The 19,437-nt window shown below is 35.9% G+C and overlaps 1 protein-coding gene across 4 annotated transcripts in view; it reads left to right on the forward strand.

Annotated features, from left to right (window-relative positions):
- The window catches only part of BTAF1 (B-TFIID TATA-box binding protein associated factor 1), a 106,621-nt gene that overhangs the window by 47,206 nt on the left and 39,978 nt on the right, over positions 1-19,437 (forward strand). For all 4 annotated transcript variants that reach the window (XM_054436202.1, XM_063669984.1, XM_054436203.2 and 1 more), the window contains 6 exons: positions 9,444-9,548; positions 10,639-10,788; positions 11,085-11,227; positions 11,589-11,763; positions 13,207-13,410; positions 18,155-18,581. In XM_054436202.1, the coding sequence (XP_054292177.1) occupies positions 9,444-9,548; positions 10,639-10,788; positions 11,085-11,227; positions 11,589-11,763; positions 13,207-13,410; positions 18,155-18,581 (1,204 nt within the window). The remainder of the gene's footprint in view (positions 1-9,443; positions 9,549-10,638; positions 10,789-11,084; positions 11,228-11,588; positions 11,764-13,206; positions 13,411-18,154; positions 18,582-19,437) is intronic.

Here is a 19,437-nt window from a genome sequence, read left to right on the forward strand (position 1 = left end):
CCTACATGCTTCTTACCTTGGAAAAGTTTACAGTATGGTTGCTATAAGACTATTACATGGTAAGTTTAATAACCTCTGCAAAGAGTTAAATAAGAGAAGACCAGTATGTGAGAGATGTCAGAAAGCAACATTAAAAGATAAACTAAGCTGAAAGGTCAGGAAGCTTGGGTGATATGGTTAAAAAAACTATTATTCCCTCACTTCTCTTTGATTCATATTTAGTATCTTTGATATGTACTTTCACAGACATTTTACTGAATATGTCAATTTCAAATTAGACAAGCATACAGAATGTGTTTTGAACAAAAGTGCTTTTCTAGTCTGTTCCCTTTAGACTTTTAAAACATTCTGCTTCCATATTTTTCTTCCAGTTATTCTGACATGTTTGTGGTCCTTTTTTGTTGGAGTCGTAACGTTTATTGTGTTTCCTGTATCCTTTTGTGTTGATTATGCTTTTAGCTTCTTTTTCTCTTATTTTTCATAACTTTTCAATGGCATCATTCATGAAATTTCACTTGTGTTTAGCCTTTATCTTCAGCGTATCTCTTTACTGAAAGAGATGCTGTCTATGAAACTTAATATTGATGTTTCCAGATTTTGTGCTTTGTCACTGCCCTGATCCTTGCTGTTTATTATCCTCACCACCAAAGACTATTGCTATGGCACTAATCACTGATTCTTAGCAGGCTCTGATTTTGGTCCCCATGTATATGCTTTACTATTTTTGTTGGTTATTTCATTCTTTTTTTTCAAATAATAGTATAAAGCCAAACTTTTTTTTTTTTTTTTTGAGATGGAGTTTTGCTCTTGTTGCCCAGGCTGGAGTGCAATGGCATGATCTTGGCTCACTGCAACCTCCGCCTCCCGGGTTCAAGCGATTTCCTTCCTCAGCCTCCTGAGTAGCTGGGATTACAGGCATGTGCCACCACGCCTGGCTAATTTTTGTATTTTTAGTAGAGACAGGGTTTCACCATGTTGGTCAGGCTAGTCTTGAACTCCTGACCTCAGGTGATCCACCCGCCTCAGCCTCGCAAAGTTCTGGGATTACAGGCATGAGCCACCGTGCCCAGCCCAAAGCCAAACCTTTCAGAAAGCTTTCCTTAATACTACCACTTATTTCCTTTTTTTAAATTTTGGGATTTTTTTTTTAATAGAGAAAAGAGCAGGGAATTGTATGAAACAACATTCATTTATGTTTACACCATCCATAATTGACATTTCTTATAATTTTGTCTTGTTTCAAGTTTTTGTAATAAAAAATTAAAATTAAGTTATAACCCTATTTTCTAATTTACCTACTTCTCCCTTCTGTGTATTCATAAAAATTATCATCCTTTCTCCAGTATGCTCCTTAAAGTTTGGAATTTTCATTTCTACATGGTCATAGTATTTCTAAAAGGAAAGAATTTAAGTTTCAGAAGGATTTGGGGGACCATAGCCTCAGTTACTCACAAACTGGTTAGTAATTTGTAATCGCCTACCACTATATTAGAATTAAATTCCTGTCTTTCTTGGTCTTTTAATACTTGGCTCTTGTCAACATTTTCCCCTAATATTTCCTAATATATACTCTGGAGTCAAGAACATTTTCTAAATCCACTCCTGTATCCTAAGTGTAATCATGTTCATTTGACCAAAGTATCTTTGGACATGGCTCCTTGCTCCCTGCTCCCCTACCCCCAGTCCCTCCCACTCTCACCTTCCTAAATTTTAGCTCCCTTTCTTCCTCTCTATACCTTTTCTTTCATGAGACAAATCAAATCTCTAGTGCGACAAAGCATTTCCAACTTCTATAACTCGTTTTATCTAAATCATTGTTTAAAGTCGTCATTATGCAGTGAAAACTCATTTAATTTTTATTGTTAATCTTGTGATCCCAGCAACATTATTTGCTTTCTGAAAAGCTGTACGAATAAACCATCTCTGATGCTTTTATCTGTTATTGTATTCCTCTCCACAAATTGCCTGAAAGTTACTTGTTGATTAATTTATAGCTATGTGCAAACTCTTTATAGTGCAGTTCCATGATTCCTTTTCTGCAACTTTGAAAGCCAAAGCTTTTTGGGTCAATTTATAAAACTACTAATTTGGTGGCAAAATCTGACCATTCTGAAGAGAAACTGTTTAGTCTTTATCCCACTTAATGTGCCTATTCACACATTTTGCTGCAGAAATATTAATATATTTTATTCAGGTGCTACTGGTATTATATTGGAGATATTATATAATATACACTGTATACAATTCATTATTCTAAAATTTGAAAAATTTCTGAGTTTCAAAACACATCTGGCTCCAGGGAATTTGGATGAAAGATCATTGACCTATTGTGATAATAAAAATCTACTCTCACTTTTAATTTGTGTTCCTTTTTCTGAGCTGCTTCCTTGCCTTTGATTTCTTAGTGTTTTAAGTTTCCTAATTAGTCAGCAATCCTTTATGGAAGCAATCATGATGTAAAGAGCAGTTAAATAGAGCTTTTTATCACTGTTGTTACCCCTTCAATGGTATAATGAAAAGATCCTTTAAATAGGATCTGAGTTCTAACTTTGGCTCTATCATTTGCTAATTTATGACCTTGGTCAGATTTGTCTAACCCTCTCTGGTGATTATCTCTAGCCTCTCTCAGAGTTACATGGATCAAGTGAGATAATGTATATGAAAGTGCTTTGAAAATGTTAATGCTATACAAGTATAAATAATAGTACAGATACTAAAACAATAATTAGTAGTTCCATTCTGAGCATTCTTTCCTTATTCTGGGGTATAGGAATGATATTTAATTGTGGTAATAATAATCTAAGCTGTTGAGGGCTTGCTTTATGCTAGGAACTGTGCTAAGCAGTTTACATAAGGTGGCTACTGCCATTCCTGTTTTGCAGATGAGAGAACTGATAATCAAAGATTAAGAAACTTTCCCAAGCTCATATAAGCAGCTCACTTCAGTTTCAGATCTTATTCTGGCTTTCAGCTTTTAACTAAATTTTATACGGGGACAAAATAATTATGTGTCTAATTGCTTTCCCACTTCTGAATATGGAGTCATTTTAACTACAAAGTGAGAAAAGGAAACTCACCTGAATTACTAGTAGCTGTGTCCTGGTTTCAGTTTCTGACTTCTCAAGCTATAGCTGAATAATTCTAAAGTAATATTTCAAGGTCAGATTTGGCTATAGCTCAGTGTATCACTGCATTGTAAAGATTGATGCTTCTGTTTCCTTGAAATTATCCTGGTTATCTTTAGTAATTTTTTGGTTTTGTTTTGCTTTGTAAAATCAGTAGATTTTATAAGGGAGATGTCCTTATTTTTAAAAGGTATCCATTATAAGTATATGTGCTGGCATGCACATCTCTAAAATGTCCTTAAATAGAACCACAGTTAATACAGTTGTCTCTGAAACATTATTTCCTTTATACTTCCCTGTGGCATACCATGGCATTTGTGAAAATATATTGTTTAATCAGTGTGCCTTCTTCTGTGATGTTAACATGTGAAAGAACTGGCAACCTTGGCATCTTGAGGAGCGTGAAGTAGGTACTCTTAAGAAAAACCATGGCCGGGCACAGTGGCTCACTCCTGTAATCCCAGCACTTTGGGAGGCCAGTGCAGGCAGATCACTTGAGGTCAGGAGTTTGAGACCAGCCTGGCCAACATGGTAAAACCCTGTCTTTACTAAAAATACAAAAATTAGCCAGGAGTTGTGGTGGGTGCCTGTAATCTCTGCTATTCGGGAGGTTGAGACAGGAGAATCACTTGAACCCGGGAGGCAGAGGTTGCAATGAGCCGAGAGATTGCACCACTGCACTCCAGCCTAGGTGACAGAGCGAAACTCCGTCTCAAAAACAAAAAACAACTAGTTTTATTTCATCATGATTTACAATCAAGGTATAACTTTTTTTGCTAAACTAGCAGCTTGGTAATTAAAGTGAAGGAATTTACCATTTGTTTGTCCTTTCTATATTGTCTCTTTAGCCAGTATGTTTGTACATGCTAGAGTATACCTATAATATATATGTCTATCAGTGAACTACTGAAATATCCAGATTAACTAGTGTTAATAACTGGTAACTGTTGTTGCCAGACAAACTCCTAGACATGAATCTCCTATTTTGCCTTCTTTACTGACTGGGTCAACTTTTCCATTCCATTGCATCTCAGTCATTTTGTGAGTCATTCCAAAATTTCAGTTACCAATACATTAACTTTTGTTTGAAGGGCAAGCTTAGTTATTACATGAAGATATATACATGAGATTGAGTTGGAATCTGAAGCATAATTTAGAATGTTAGAAAATTTAACATACACAAATTCTTTTGGTATGTTAGCCTGAACTAAGAATAGCCTGAACTAAGACTTTGGCCTTAGAGAATGCTAGCATATTTGGGTATTGCTAGATTTTATAAAAATATGAAAAGGAGAGAGCAAAGTTGAAATATTTAGCTGACCTTCAATAAATGTTGGTTGGAGAAATGAATAGAACAAGGCATTATAAACTGTCCGATATGGAAATTTTCTTTTCCTTTGGCTGTGGATCAAAATAGGGTTTCAGAGCAAATTAGTAAAATTAGTGAAAGAACTCAGTGTGATTCATCACCAACTTATAGGTTCTCTCCTGATCTTCTTCCCTGCAGTCTGAGAGCATTTGATATGCTGGTAGAAATGATGAATTGGCCTGCAGGCAAGAATCAGGTATTTGTGGTAATGCTCAGATTGCTCCTTTTTTCTGAGTGTACCCAATTTTGTGGGAAGATAAAAGAGGGACCGTAACAAAAGGGTACAGACAAGATTTTATCCCACCTGAGATGCCGAATCTGCCAGTTAGGGATCTATTGCTGAGCCATTTTTACAATACAACGTTCCTGACACCAAATGTGTGGGTTTTTTTCCTTACACCAACCAATTATCCAACTCCCTGGATGCCAACTTGGTATCATACAATTCAGTTCAGTTCTGACAGTCTGCCTGGAATTAGTGTCAGCTCCCACAAGTTAGAGAGCTCAGTCGCACAACAGATACCAGTTGCAAGTGTTGGGCCTTCCATACTTCTGACCTACCATCTGTAAACTGGGTTCCCCTGACGCTCTCCTCAGGTTTGATAACTTGTTAGAATGCTTCACAGAACTCAGAAAGGCTGTTAAACTGGTAATTACAATTGCCGGTTTACTATAAAGGAACAACTTAGGAACAGCCAGATGGAAGGAGATGCACAAGGCAAGGTATGGGGATGAGGTGCTTGGAGCTTCCATGTCTTCTTTAGGCATGCCACCCTCAGCACCTCTGTGCACTCACCAACCCATAAACCCATAAATGTAGGTGTTTTATGGAGACTCTATCATGTAGTCATGATTGATTGAATTATTAGCCATCAGTGAGGTGATTAACTTAATCTCCAACCCCTCCAGCTCTGGAGGTGGGGAGCAGGAGGCAGTTTGAAATTTTTTAGCCCTCTAATCACGTAGTTAGTTCCTCTGGCAACCAGCCCCCATTCCGAAGCTATCTTGGGCCCTACCAAGAGTCACTTCGTTAGCACAAACTAGATTATGGTTATGAATAATCCCTATCACTCAGGAAGTTCTTTGGGCTTTAGGAGCTCTGTGCCAGGAGCTGGGGATGAAGATCAAATACGTTTCTTTTTAAGACCCTGGACAAAATGCTGAAAAAAAATTTCTTATATTACAATATCACAATTTTGGGAAATTTTGCATGTTGGCAGTTATTTCTTATGATACGAATTTGGATCATTTCCAGTGACCAGGATGGATTTCAACAACTATTTAAGTGCCTGCTATGTGCTTGAACAATTTTCTAGATAGTGGTAAGAGACAAGGCCTTTGCTCTCCTGTAGTGCTTGAAATAGGAGACTAGACAGGAGAAGACAGATAATTAAACAAGAATAACTTAATGAGGTAACTATCTGATATGGGAGGTAGAAGACACTATTGGATCCTAAGTGAGATGGGTGATGGACAGGGAAGGCATCATGTTAGAAGTGAAGTTTAAGCTGAAACCCGAAGGGTAAGTGGAATTTAGCCAGGGGAAAATAAGGGTAAGAGTCAGAGGAGGGAATAGTATGTGTAACTCTGGAGGCAGGAGAGAGCAGAATGGCACTAAATTAGTAAGTGACAGGAAGTTGGTTTGGTGGAGGGCAACATGGAAGGGGGGTATAGATGATTAGAAGTTTTACCTTCATTTTCAGGTACAGTGAAACGTCCTTAGTCTTATTTCTGTTTGTCATCAACTCTCCTTATTCTGAGTCTCCGAAAGGCAGATCAGAGGAAGAAACGCCATTTCCATAGTTTTGCCTTTTCCAGAATGTCATATAGTTGGAATCATACAGTATGGAGCCTTTTCAGATTGGCTTCTTTCACTTAGTAATATGCATTTAAGATTTCTCTGTGTCTTTTCATGACTTGATAGTTCATTTTCTTTTTAGTGAATAATACTCCATTGTCTAGTTGTACCAATTTGTTTATCCATTCACCTACTGAAGACATCTTGCTTGCTTCCAAGTTTTGGCAGTTATGAATAAAGCTGCTATAAACATCTTGTGCAGGTTTTTGTGTGGACTTTTTTGCCTCCTTTGGGTAATATCAAGAAGCACAATTGCTGGATGGTAAGAGTATTTTTAATTTTTGTGAGAAACTTCCAAAATAGCTGCCCCACTTTGCATTTCTACCAGCAATGAGTGAGAGTTCCTGTTGATTGATATCCTGGCCAGCATTTGTTGTTGTCAGTGTTCTGGATTTTGGCCATGCTAACAGGTATAGAGTGGTATCTCATCGTTGTTTTAATTTGTATTTTGCTGGCAACATACAATGTCGGCCATCTTTTCATATGCTTATTTGCCTAGACTTTATTTTTCAGAGCAGTTTAGGTTCACAGCAAAATTGAAGGGAAAAGTACAGTTTCCATATATCCCATCCCCCATCCTCAACACTGCCTCCCCCACCATCAATATCCCATACCAGACTAGTACTAATTTGTTACAATCAGCGAACCTGCATTGACACATTATTATCAACCAAAGTCCATAATTTACATTAGGGTTCACCCTCAGTAGTATACATTCTATTGGCTTGACAAACATGATGTCATGTATCCACAATTACAGTATCACACAGAATAGTTTAACTGCCCTAAAAATCCTGTGTTCTACCCATGTATCCTTTCCTTCTCTGGTTGTTTTTAATAATTATAAAGTAGAATTTAGTAGAGTAACAATGTTTGTAGCCTGAGAAGACAACTACAGTTTATATTACATGTATTGGTCATAAATATAGGGGGAAAATCTTCCTCTATAGATGTGACTTTTGGGGACCTACAGGCAACTGCTTGGATTGCCAGTGTTGGGGTTGAGGGTCGGGGAAGAGAGTTGGTAAATATTTTGGGGGGAAAATCAGAAATTAAGAGACATTATGGAAGACTAACACCAAATTATTTGCTTATTGCTATTATAGCTTTCCTAATTCTGTTAAGATTGTCCCTAATTCCCTCCAGTGAGAAAATAAGAACTTTTTTCTTCCCAGCTTCCCTTTCTCTTTCTCTTTCTCTAGAACTTAAACATTTATTATCCCTAGAACTTGTGGATTTCTGCAATTTCGATTAAAATTTCCAAATTTCTCTTAAAAACACTGTAGTGCTTTAAAAAAGTCATGTGGAGGGCAGGGGCTGATAGGTACTTTGAGCTAGTTAGTAGAATTTCTCTGATGGACATTTCTAGCCAATGAAATGTCCTATGTTATCAGAAAAGTAGAGTTAAGACATAGTGAAGTAGTGAGAATGCTCCTCCAATGGATAATTTATGGCTTTTTTTTTTTTTTTTTTCACTTTCATTTTAGGTTCGTGGGTACATGTACGGGTTTGTTATATAGGTAAACTCATGTAACGGGGGTTTGTTGTAAGATTATTTTGTCACCTAGGTACTAAAGCTCAATAATCAGTAGTTATTTGTTCTGATCTTTCCCTCCTTCCCACCCTCAAGTAGGCCCCAGTGTCTTTTGTTCCTCTCTTTGTGTCCGTGTGTTCTCATCAGCTGGCTCCCACTTATAAGTGAGAATATGTACTTCTCTGTTCCTGTGTTAGTTTGCTAAGGATAATGGCCTCCTGCTCCATCCATATTCCTGCAAAGAACGTGATCTTGTTCTTTTTAAAGGCTGCATAGTATTCCATGGTGTATGTGTACCACATTTTCTTTATCCAGACTACTGTTGATGGGCATTTAGGTTGATTCCATGTCTTTGCTCTTGTGAATAGTGTTGCAGTGAACATATTCATGCGTACGTCTTTATGATAGAATGATTTATATTCCTTCAGGTATATACCCAGTAAAGAAATTGCTAGGTCAAATGGCAGTTCTGTTTTTACCTCTTTGAGGAATCATGTGGCCCTTTTAAAACTTGTTTCAAACCATGTTGAGAACATAAAACCCTGGTCCTACCTTTGTCATTAGTTTTCCGTTGGCTACAAATTATAGGTAGCTTTCTAACTTAAACATTTATTATCCCTAGAACTTGTGGATTTCTGCAATTTCAGTTAAAATTTCCAAATTTCTCTTAAAAACACTGTATTTAGTGCTTAAAAAAGTTCATGTGGAGGGCAGGGGCTGTTAGGTACTTTGAGCTAGTTAGTAGAATATCTCTGATGGACATTTCTATCCAGTGAGCTTGTAATTGTTTGAATAGCAATAGACAGTTTGGGATTCCTTATTCTGGGATTTCTAGACACACATTAGATACTTGGTGAAGCACTATTCGGTTGCTTGATTTGGGTGGGCCTTTGAATTGTTAGGAAATTCCTTAAATTGAGGTTTGTAACCCAGGCTTTAGGAGATCCCTGAATCTTGGAAGCAAAATATTGTTTGTAATTATATGTTTTTCTGATAACATAGTGTACATAGTTTTCATCAGAGTTTTAAGGGGTCCCTGACCCAAAATAGATTAAAGAACCTTTACCTTAATTTTGTAGTGAACTCCAAGTAGAAGTTTCTAGGTTGGATATTACAGTATAATTCATTACTTGGATTATTGGTGAGCATATAGAACTTAAACTCAGATCATCTAGCACAACAGCAGTAACCTGATTATTTTATAGATTTTCTTGACAAAGCAGTGATGTATGGTGTAACCAGAGAGATGTTGCTGGTTAGAGGATGGTTCCATATGGAGGATGATTTCAACTTTGAGGCAAAATTGTAGCTAATGATAATCAGACTTTTTCCAGCTTCCTAGTGATGATATGCTGTTATTTCTTTAGACCATTGGTATAATAAATATGGTGTTTGTTGCCTCAAAATCTTGTCAAAGTTTATCACCTGTTTAGCCTTTTTAATGAAACCATGCAATCTTTTCATGGTAGTACTTCTGTTATTTGACATATAATTCTTCAGGTAAGCTAACATCCAAGAATTATATCCTACAGCTTTTAATTCTGTTTTTGTTTTCAGAACTCTTCATCTTGGCTTATACCTATACTGCCTGATATGCTCCGACACATTTTTCAGTTCTGTGTTTTGGAAAGCAGCCAGGAAATTCTGGACCTTATTCACAAGGTACACAGCAAATGTATTTGTATTCCTTTTCCTAGTAACTTTTGTAGATTTTTAAAATTTTTCATAATTGCTGTTCTGTTGGTCATTCATATCTTTTGGAGATTTGAAAAGTCTGGAGATCTGCATGATGAGACAGAGAAACTAGGCTTCTTACATGTAGCATGTAATAGTTAAGTTTCGATTGGCCATGCTTCTTCCTCTTATTATGTGACTTACATAGGTGTTTTAAGCACTTTCTGATAGCCTCAATACAGAAAATGAAATGTGGAAAAGATTGCTTTTTTCTAGCCCTCATCTTGCTGTTTATCAGTATGCTTATAGATCCTGCAAAGTACCTTTTAGGATTTATTGGTAATATAGAGTCTAATTATTGTTGAAACTTGTACTTTTTTCCCTACATAGAAAGAGTGATCATATGTGTTAGAATCATTAAAGGAGGAGCCGTTTGATATATTTAATAGCATTTATGGGGGGAAATGGCACTTTTGTACCTTTATAATCTGTTAAATTACTCTTGAGTTGGCCTCTAAAGTGACTCATTGTTAACAGCCTTGGATTAACAGTGGTGATCTTGCCATAGGCTAGTCCTAGCCCATTAAATGTTAGGCATCAGGAAAGGTACCTTATCCTTATTAAGTAAGATCATGAATCAAAACTTATACTGTTTTAAATTTATACTAGGTTATTACTACCTCTGAGAGCAGAGAATATTAGGAGCTATTTTTAAGTGTGTATTGAATATAGGACTGCATTAATATTGAGTCTTATGATATATGCAAAGGATTTATTTCAGTGACTTACTGAGATTTTGACAGTTTTGTATTACTTTTATAGGCATGTTTTTTTTTTTTTAAAAGAGAATTGTGTTCTTTTTTTTAAAAAAAACTTTCCTTTGCATTACTTTTTTTTAGTGCACAAACCTATTAGAAAACAGTACTATATTTCAAAATAAGCCTGTATGTTGAATTTCTCAATTAATCTCTGTGCTATTTCCTACTTAAAAAAACCTCAGTATTCCTAAAGGTAAGTGTTAGAGTTTGTTATTTTTATTAGAAAAAATTCACTTTCATGTCCCCCTTTTACCCTGCAGGTTTGGATGGAACTGTTGAGTAAGGCTTCAGTTCAGTATGTGGTAGCAGCTGCTTGCCCATGGATGGGTGCTTGGCTTTGCTTGATGATGCAGCCTTCTCATTTACCTATCGATTTAAATATGTTGCTAGAAGTAAAAGCTAGAGCCAAGGTAAGTGTAGAGGGACATAATGTATTTGTGTGTTCATCATCTAATTATTAATACAGTAACCATATTTTAAAAAATCTGTATTGCCTTGTTATAAGTGTGATTTAATTAACATAAGTAAGGAGAAACCGTTATTTTATTAGGACCCTGACAAAATGAATAGTAATGTTTATCCATTAAAATTTTGTGAAAAGAACTGTATTTTACTGGGATTATTTTTAAAATATCATATTTTTGTTGTTGCCTATTCAGTTTTAGTGATTAATCTTTATTGGTTTTTTTTTTCCCTCCCTCTGTAGGAAAAAACAGGTGGTAAGGTGCGCCAAGGCCAAAGCCAGAATAAAGAAGTACTTCAGGAGTATATTGCAGGTGCCGACACCATCATGGAAGACCCGGCCACCAGGGATTTTGTAGTTATGCGGGCCAGAATGATGGCAGCCAAGTGAGTGTACATTAAGTGTCACGTAGTCATACATTTACAAGTCTGGCTTTCAAAGGTTATTTAACCAACAGAAGATTCCTCTGCTGTTTCCATCAATCCTTCCTTCGTTCATCACACTAATTATAGGCTAAGGAAAAATTAGAGTAAGCAAATACTTCTCATTATTTTAAAGCTTTAAAATAGGATTTATATCTTCTCATGAAGACAAGATAGTCATTATACCTTCTGTGGGAAAAGTTATGGCTTCAAAAAGCCAAATTTTGCTTCAAGTAATTATAGGAAATTGAAATAATTTCCCGAAGTATGGGGAAACTTTACTTCAAGTAATTTCTTATAGTAACTTCCTTTTTCTCTCTCTTAGGTTGTTAGGAGCACTTTGTTGCTGTATTTGTGATCCAGGTGTAAATGTGGTAACTCAAGAAATTAAACCAGCTGAATCCCTGGGCCAGTTACTACTCTTCCATTTGAACTCCAAGTCTGCTTTACAGAGGATTAGCGTAGCTTTGGTAATCTGTGAATGGGCTGCTTTACAAAAGGTAAGATTTTGCCCCAAAAGTAATAAAGACAAATTAAGTAAACCAATTTCCATTAGCTGTTAGGATTATTTACAACAGAAAAGTGAAAATTTTCGATGTATAAAAATCGAAGAGATATAGAAAAGTGTCCAAATTATATTGAACATTATTTCTCTCCCATTTACTTTTAACTCTGGACTTTTGTCTTAGAACTCCTACTTGTACTTCCAGCTACTAGTTATGCTCATACTTAATATTTGCTGTTGACTGTACAGTCTGTTAAGAAATGTCCCTATTAAAAACCGTGTATATGTGAAAGTAGTGCAGAAACTATTAGTCATCCATTCCTCCATATGTCACTCAGGTATCACTGAAAACTACAAAGGATGAGGCTTTGAGTATTAGAGATCCATCTGTGTGGGTAGTAGCAAAGGCAGAATTTTTGGTCACAGGAAGAATAACATCTCTGTATTTAAACCAAAATCTTCATGTTTCCAAATAAACCATTCCCTTCCAGCCTCTTTAACCTTTAACTTCTAGGAAGATGTATGATTATGTATAAGACATACTTCTATAAATCAAAGAAACTTTCTACTGGCTTTGTTTATTCCATTGACTGGAATTCTGGAAATTTAACTGTCCGCACTTGCTGTGAGAGTTACTTGTTACTGCCTCTTAGCAGTTTGTCAAAGCTGTATCTAAAAGTAATTGAGCCATGCTCCATTGCAACTGACACCCCTGCTTGGCCTCTGGAAAGAAGCAAAGCTCATCTGTTTTTAGGCAGGAGTTGGTGTGCTGGAGAGGCAGTGATGCTGTTTTTGTGCCTCTCAGACTTAGCAGCAAGTGCTGACAGTTCGGTTTCTGGACACTCACAGAGCTTCATGGACTTACTCTGTGAAGCCCAGGCTGATCACCCAGATCCCACAGAACCCCTCATGGCTCACCACTGAGGCCATTTCCCCTTGGTTTGGGGCAGGCAACAACCAGAGAGAGGGGGAAGGGTTAGTTAAATTTGGGGGTAGGTAAGTAGCTTTTAAAATTTATATCCACTTTTACAGTATGGCATGTGAAGCTTAGGGTTCAACTGTTATCTAATAATGAGTTTTTAAATAACATTTTTAATTAGTGCTTGATTTCTTTTCTGACTGATTTTTTTTTTTTTTTTTTTTACCATAATACACTTTAAAATCTGTGATATATATACACATGTAAACTTTGGATAGGTAGAAAATGAAATTGTAATAGTTCCATGTGCATGTTCTGTAGTCATTCATGTTAAAATTTTACAATAATTTGGATGTAATACCTTTTTTTCTGTGCAATTAACTGTTGTTTGGAGAAGTAACAGAATATAGATTGAGTATAAGTAAGGATTTAGAACTTGGTAGTCTGCAAATGACGATTTCTGTATCTATAAAGTTAATGTTCATATAGTTACCCTATTTGTTGTCTGTTGTATTTTAGGAGTGTAAAGCTGTTACCTTAGCTGTGCAGCCACGTTTACTTGATATCCTTTCAGAACATTTATATTATGACGAAATTGCCGTTCCATTCACACGAATGCAGAATGAATGTAAACAACTTATATCATCATTAGCTGATGTACATATTGAAGTTGGTAATCGTGTAAACAACAATGTTTTAACAATAGATCAAGCTAGTGACTTGGTGAGTAAAGAAATAACTTTCTTAATTATAGATAGAACATGAAATATAGGTTAGAAATTTGTCATGACATGTTTATCACAAAAACACATTAATTTGTTGAGTCTGTATGTGGCTTGGTAGCCTGTCATCTCTACCCTTGAGAAAGGTTATTTCATTGTATAGGCTTTTCTTGAAATAAGAGAATAACAAAGGATTTTTTTTTAAACCAAAATTCTGATAAATCAATGCACCTTTATTAGAAAAAGCTATTATATTTTGTCATTTCAGTTTTGCTTAACACTGCAGAGTATAGAAAAAACTGCTTCTACAAGTTCCTGAGTACTTCTTCCTGCTCTCAGCCTATAATGAAAATATTCAAACGTATAGAAAAAGTGATGAAATTACATAACACTCATACTTAACAGCTAGACTTTATAGTTAACATTTTACCAAATTTACTTTATCACATATGTATTCACCTACCTACCCCTCTATCCAACCATGAGTCCATCCAGGGCAGTTTTTTTTAATGCATTTCTAAGTAAGTTTCAGATATCAGTATACTTCAGCATTTTATATAATTAACTAAAATTCAGTATTTGTTTATGATTTTTTGCTGTTCTGAGGCAAAATTTATGTGCTAAAGCACACAAATCTTAGGTGGACCATTTGGTGAATTTTGACAGATACGTATGCCTGTGAAACCTGAACCACTGTCAAGATACAGAACATTATCATCACCACTTCCTAGTAATCTCTGCCTCTCCCTGCCACCAAGTAACCATTATTCTAATTCTCTCCCCTGAAGATACATTACTTTTGCCTGTTCTAGAATTTCATGTAAATGGAATCATACACTGTGCTCTTTGGTTTAAGGATTTTTCTTAGAATGGTATTTTTGAAACTAATCTGTGTTATGTATATATCAATAACTTATTTTTTTTATTGCTTGGGTTTTATTTCATTGTATTATTATACCACAACTAGTTTAAGCCATTCTCCCATTTATGGACACTTGGGCTGTTACCACTTTTTGTCTGTTGTGAAAAAAGTCGCTATAAACGTTCTTCTGCAAGTCTTTGTGGACATCTCCTTTCATTTTTCTTGGGTAAATATGTAGGAGTGGAATTGCTAAATCATAAGTTAGGTGTAGGTTTAGTTTTAGAAAAAACTACAGACTTTTCCCCAAAGAGATTGTATCATTTTACTCTCTGACCATCAGTATGTGAGAGTTCTGGTTACTTCACATCATCAATATTTGATGTGGTCAGTTCTTTTAGTGATTGTGTGATAGTGTTATTGTGGTTTTAATTTCCATTTCCTTGATGACTAATATGTTGAATACTTTCTGATTTTTTATTGATCATTTGTATATTTTCCTTTCTGAAATATCTTTTCAAAATCTTGTCTACTTTGAATTAGGTTGGTTGTTTGTTATTGAGTTGTGGGAGTTCTTTATGTATCCTGGATTCCAATCCTTTGTCAAATAGATGCTTTCTGAATGTTTTCTGGCATTGAGTGGCTTGCCTTTTGATTCTCTTAATGCTGTCTTTGGATGAGCAGATATTTTAAATTTTGGTGAATTCTAATTTATCAGTTGTTTTCTTTCATGGCTATTATGTTCTGTGACTTCAGTAATCTTTTTTTTTTTTTTTTTTTTTTTAACTTTCCAAGTGGCAAAGGTATTCACATATGTTTTCTTTTGAAGTTTTGTCATTTAGTTTTTATGATTTATCATTCATTTGGAATTAATGTTTGTGTATAGTATGGAGTAGAGGTTGAGGTTTGTTTTTCTTACAGATATCTAATTTTTCCAGCATTATTTATTGAAAATACTTTCATTTCCCTATTGGATTGTTCTGGCACCTTTGTCAAAAACCAACTGAAGTTATATAAGTATGCTGTGTATCTGGGCCATTTGTTCAATCTATTTGTCTTTCCTTATGCCAGCATCCATGCTTCATTACAGCAGCTTTGTACTTAGTGCATGAGGTTAGGTGTAGTATATATGAGTTCTTCCTTTTTTGAGTTATAGGTTCAGAAATTGAGCCACTTCATTTGTGTTGGTCCCCATGAAAATAGTAATCTTCATTTCTTATCCCCATTTCTAGCTGAAAAATAATATAGTTGAATTTTTTTGTTGTCACTTTTGGAGAGAAAGCTAAAATTGCTGTTTTTTTCCCCCTGGGTTCTCTTCTTTTATAAAGTTATTTTCCCAATTGTTGTTATTCTGTAAGTTTTCCTTTTTGTCTCCTCTCCCTACTTTTTTGCCTGTCTGGAATTAAATCTCAAATTTTCTTTATAGTCTGAGTTCCCTGCCTACTATTTCTGGGAACTTTGCTTTTTTAAGCTCATCAGATGGCCCCTTCTTTAAGATTTGCTTCTTCAGATCTTTTACTCTTCAGTTGTTTTGACTTGGGCTAGAAGATAAGCATAAATATAAGAATCTCTGGGAGAGACTTTTTTTCTTTTTTTCTTGAAGAGACTTGAGGGAAGGACAGTTTTCAAAGGAGCCTTTTGTATCTTTCACTGAATCCCTGTTTTCCTGTTACCTGCCAAATATAGACATTTCCCTGCGATCTTTGTCTCTTGCACCATTCTCATGATTTAGTTCCTACCCATGTACTGTGTGCTATCTACTCTCAGTCTTTCTTACATTCTTCTTTTAGGCATTTTTACTTAAATATCTCACTGTCACTTCACACTGAACACAACAAAAACTGGCTTTTTTTTTTTTTTTTTTGACGAAGATACTCTTTTTATTCCAGTCACAAATCTTGTCAGCATTTTCTTTCAGAAAGTCTCATGTGTTTAGGCCAGGCGCAGTGGCTCACGCCTGTAATCCCAGCACTTTGGGAGGCTGAGGCAGGTGGATCATGAGGTCAGGAGATCGAGACCATCCTGGCTAACACGGTGAAACCCCATCTCTACTAAAAATACAAAAAATTAGCCGGGCGTGGTGGTGGGTGCCTGTAGTCCCAGCTACTTGGGAGGCTGAAGCAGGAGAATGGCGTGAACCCAGGAAGCGGAGCTTGCAGTGAACCAAGATCACGCCACTGTGCTCCAGCCTGGGTGACAGAGTGAGACTCAGCCTCAAAAAAAAAAAAAAAAAAAGAAAGTCTCGTGTTTAATCTCTTCTCTATTTCCATTATCAGAGCCCAGTCAGATCTTAGTACTTCATATCTAGGTCCTGACTCATCTCTAGGGCTCCAGGCAGCCTCTGGTCCATTTCATTCTGCACGCTGTGCTAGACTAGCAATGCTCTTTTTGTGCCACCCTGAACATCCCTCTCCTGCTTAAAAACGTTATTTTCCTTTTCCTTGCTTTTTCATTTTTATCTTTCTTCTTTTCATCACCTTCTTCTAAATTCTCTATTTCTTATCTCCTCATTATTTCTCAAACTTTCTCCACTCACGCCCAGTTAGCTTTCTTCTTGCGGAAGTACGCTACACTCACTCACTTCTCCTCATTCTCACTTCTGGGCCTGAGCTTCTATTTCCTTTGCCAGGAATTCCCCATCCCTAACCCTCTGTGCTCATCCAGAGTTCATCTCTTTTTCTGTGTGTCGCGCTCAAGCTATGATAAACTTCAATTCCATGGGCAGTGTCCTGTTTTCCACTCCCTACCTCACTTTGTTTGCCAAGATGTCCCTATAATCCCTGATTGGCCTATTGTTTAAAAACCAAGCATAAGTGTTATCCTCCTCTGGCAAGTCTCCCACTAATCTCTTCTTCTAAGAAGGATTAAGCAGTGCTCTGTATTCCCACAGCAACTTGCACTTATCTCAGTAATATGTTACATTTTCTTAATTCTTTATTTATATATCTCCCACATTAGTCTCTGCATTTTTTGAGCATATTAAGACATTATGTCTTATTTATCTTTTAATAAATATTGGTTGAATGATTGAATTAATTTGGGGGTAACTGAGGCTTTTCCTCAGTTGTCTACAGTCATTGAAAAGTGACATGAGCATAGTGGATTTAGGACAATGTTTTTAAACTTTTGGCATTGTAACCCTGTTTCAAATAAATCGTATACATTGTACATTTCAAATGGGTAGTTTTTATGGTATGCAAATTATATCTGAATAAAGTTGTTAAAAAAAGACTGACTGAACAGTCTTTTAATGGGGCTTGTAAAGTAGTCTGGTACAATAGTCCTGTAACCTTAGATAGCTCTTGTTAATTAAGTGAATGATAACCACACCATTTTGTTCTGTTCTGTTTTGTTTTGTTTCTTTTCCTTCTTCCATTGCCTGGGCATTCCCACCAGAAGGGAGGTTAAAGAAAGAATGAGAATGATTCAGTTAGCAACTCTTAGCCACTTAGTAAACAGCCACTCTAAGTTTTCGTGAGTTTTAGAGTTGAAAAGAATGTTTTTCCCAAAAAGAAGTTTGTGAGTTTTGGAATTCCCTCATGAACAGTTAGTTTATATTTGCCTGTAGCTTTCTTGTTTCACCAAAGTATTCTGTGGGTGTTAAATGTGATTTTCCTCAAAGTCATTAGACATATTTAAAGGTTAGGTAATTTTATTCTTCTCAAGAGAATGTCTTTCTTAAAGAATATAATGCTAATGTTAAATTTTAGTCAGATTAAAATAAAATTTAGTTGGGAAGTTTTAGACATTAGTTTACTGAGTACTAAAACAATATTACATATTGTGGAAACCAAAATTGAAACAGCTTGCTGTCTACCCTTTAGGAGCTTACAATCTATTTGGGGTTGATATGATTAATGATTTTTAATTTCTTTTTTTTTAATAGGTCACTACTGTTTTTAATGAAGCCACATCATCTTTCGATTTAAATCCTCAAGTGTTACAACAGTTAGATAGTAAACGACAGCAGGTCCAAATGACAGTTACAGAGACCAACCAGGAGTGGCAAGTGTTGCAGTTGAGAGTGCATACTTTTGCTGCCTGTGCAGTTGTGAGCTTGCAGCAGCTTCCGGAGAAATTAAATCCTATCATAAAACCATTAATGGAGACAATTAAAAAAGAAGAGAATACACTAGTGCAAAACTATGCAGCTCAGTGCATAGCTAAACTCCTTCAGCAGTGCACAACAAGGACGCCCTGTCCCAATTCAAAAATTATTAAAAACCTCTGTAGCTCACTTTGTGTGGACCCATATCTAACTCCTTGTGTCACATGTCCAGTACCAACACAAAGTGGCCAGGAAAATTCTAAAGGTATATACCTAAACTTTTATTTGGGGTAGAGAAATAACCTTTTAAATTTGTTTTTGTTTACTTATGGGTATAATTTAAGCACAAATCCAGTTCATGTTAGTGTTTTTTCCCATTCTGAGAGAAAAGGCTTGATTGTAACAAAACTCTTTGTTACATGAATTTGCACGTAATACTTATCAGTCACAACCCTTTAAGTTCCAAAAAGCCATTCATGGAAGATCTGATAGCTGATATAAGGTAACTGAAATCTGTAAGACAGGTGTTCACCCTTACCTTTGCCTTCAAAACCATCATTATATGGTTTACTGTATCAAGCTAGAAAAGGTAATTGTATCAAATGTTATTTAATGAATTTTTTTTTCCTTAACCAAAGGAGCAACCCTATTGACTGAAAAAGTAATTATAAAATCTCTCGTTTCCCTAATTTAGTGCATGTTTTATGAGATTAGTGAACTTTTAGTACTTTTAGTAAATAATACTTAACCAACTTTTTTGTTTTCACTTGGAGAATTTATATGGAAAATGAGAACTGCCCTCTGTAGGCAGGTCTTTAAAGACCAGTGTTTTATTCATATGACTCAGTCCTATGTGCTTTTTGTATGTGTGATTGTTAACAAGGTTTTGCAAAAACAAATTATTTGAAATGTAGTAGACTTACAGCTTTGGTGCAGCATAGATCTTGAAAAATATGTGAATGAACTAGAAGAAGAAAGGTGGACATTTTGAATATTAACATCTTAAAAATACAATGGGGTCATTCGCCCCCCTCTTACCCCCATGGTCTATTGCTATGTAAGGCAGCATTATTTTGCAGTGACCAATTTTGTTTTTGAATTCATGGTGACTGCTTTTAGAG

This window comes from Pongo pygmaeus, chromosome 8 (assembly GCF_028885625.2).
Source record: "Pongo pygmaeus isolate AG05252 chromosome 8, NHGRI_mPonPyg2-v2.0_pri, whole genome shotgun sequence".
NCBI lineage: Eukaryota > Metazoa > Chordata > Mammalia > Primates > Hominidae > Pongo > Pongo pygmaeus.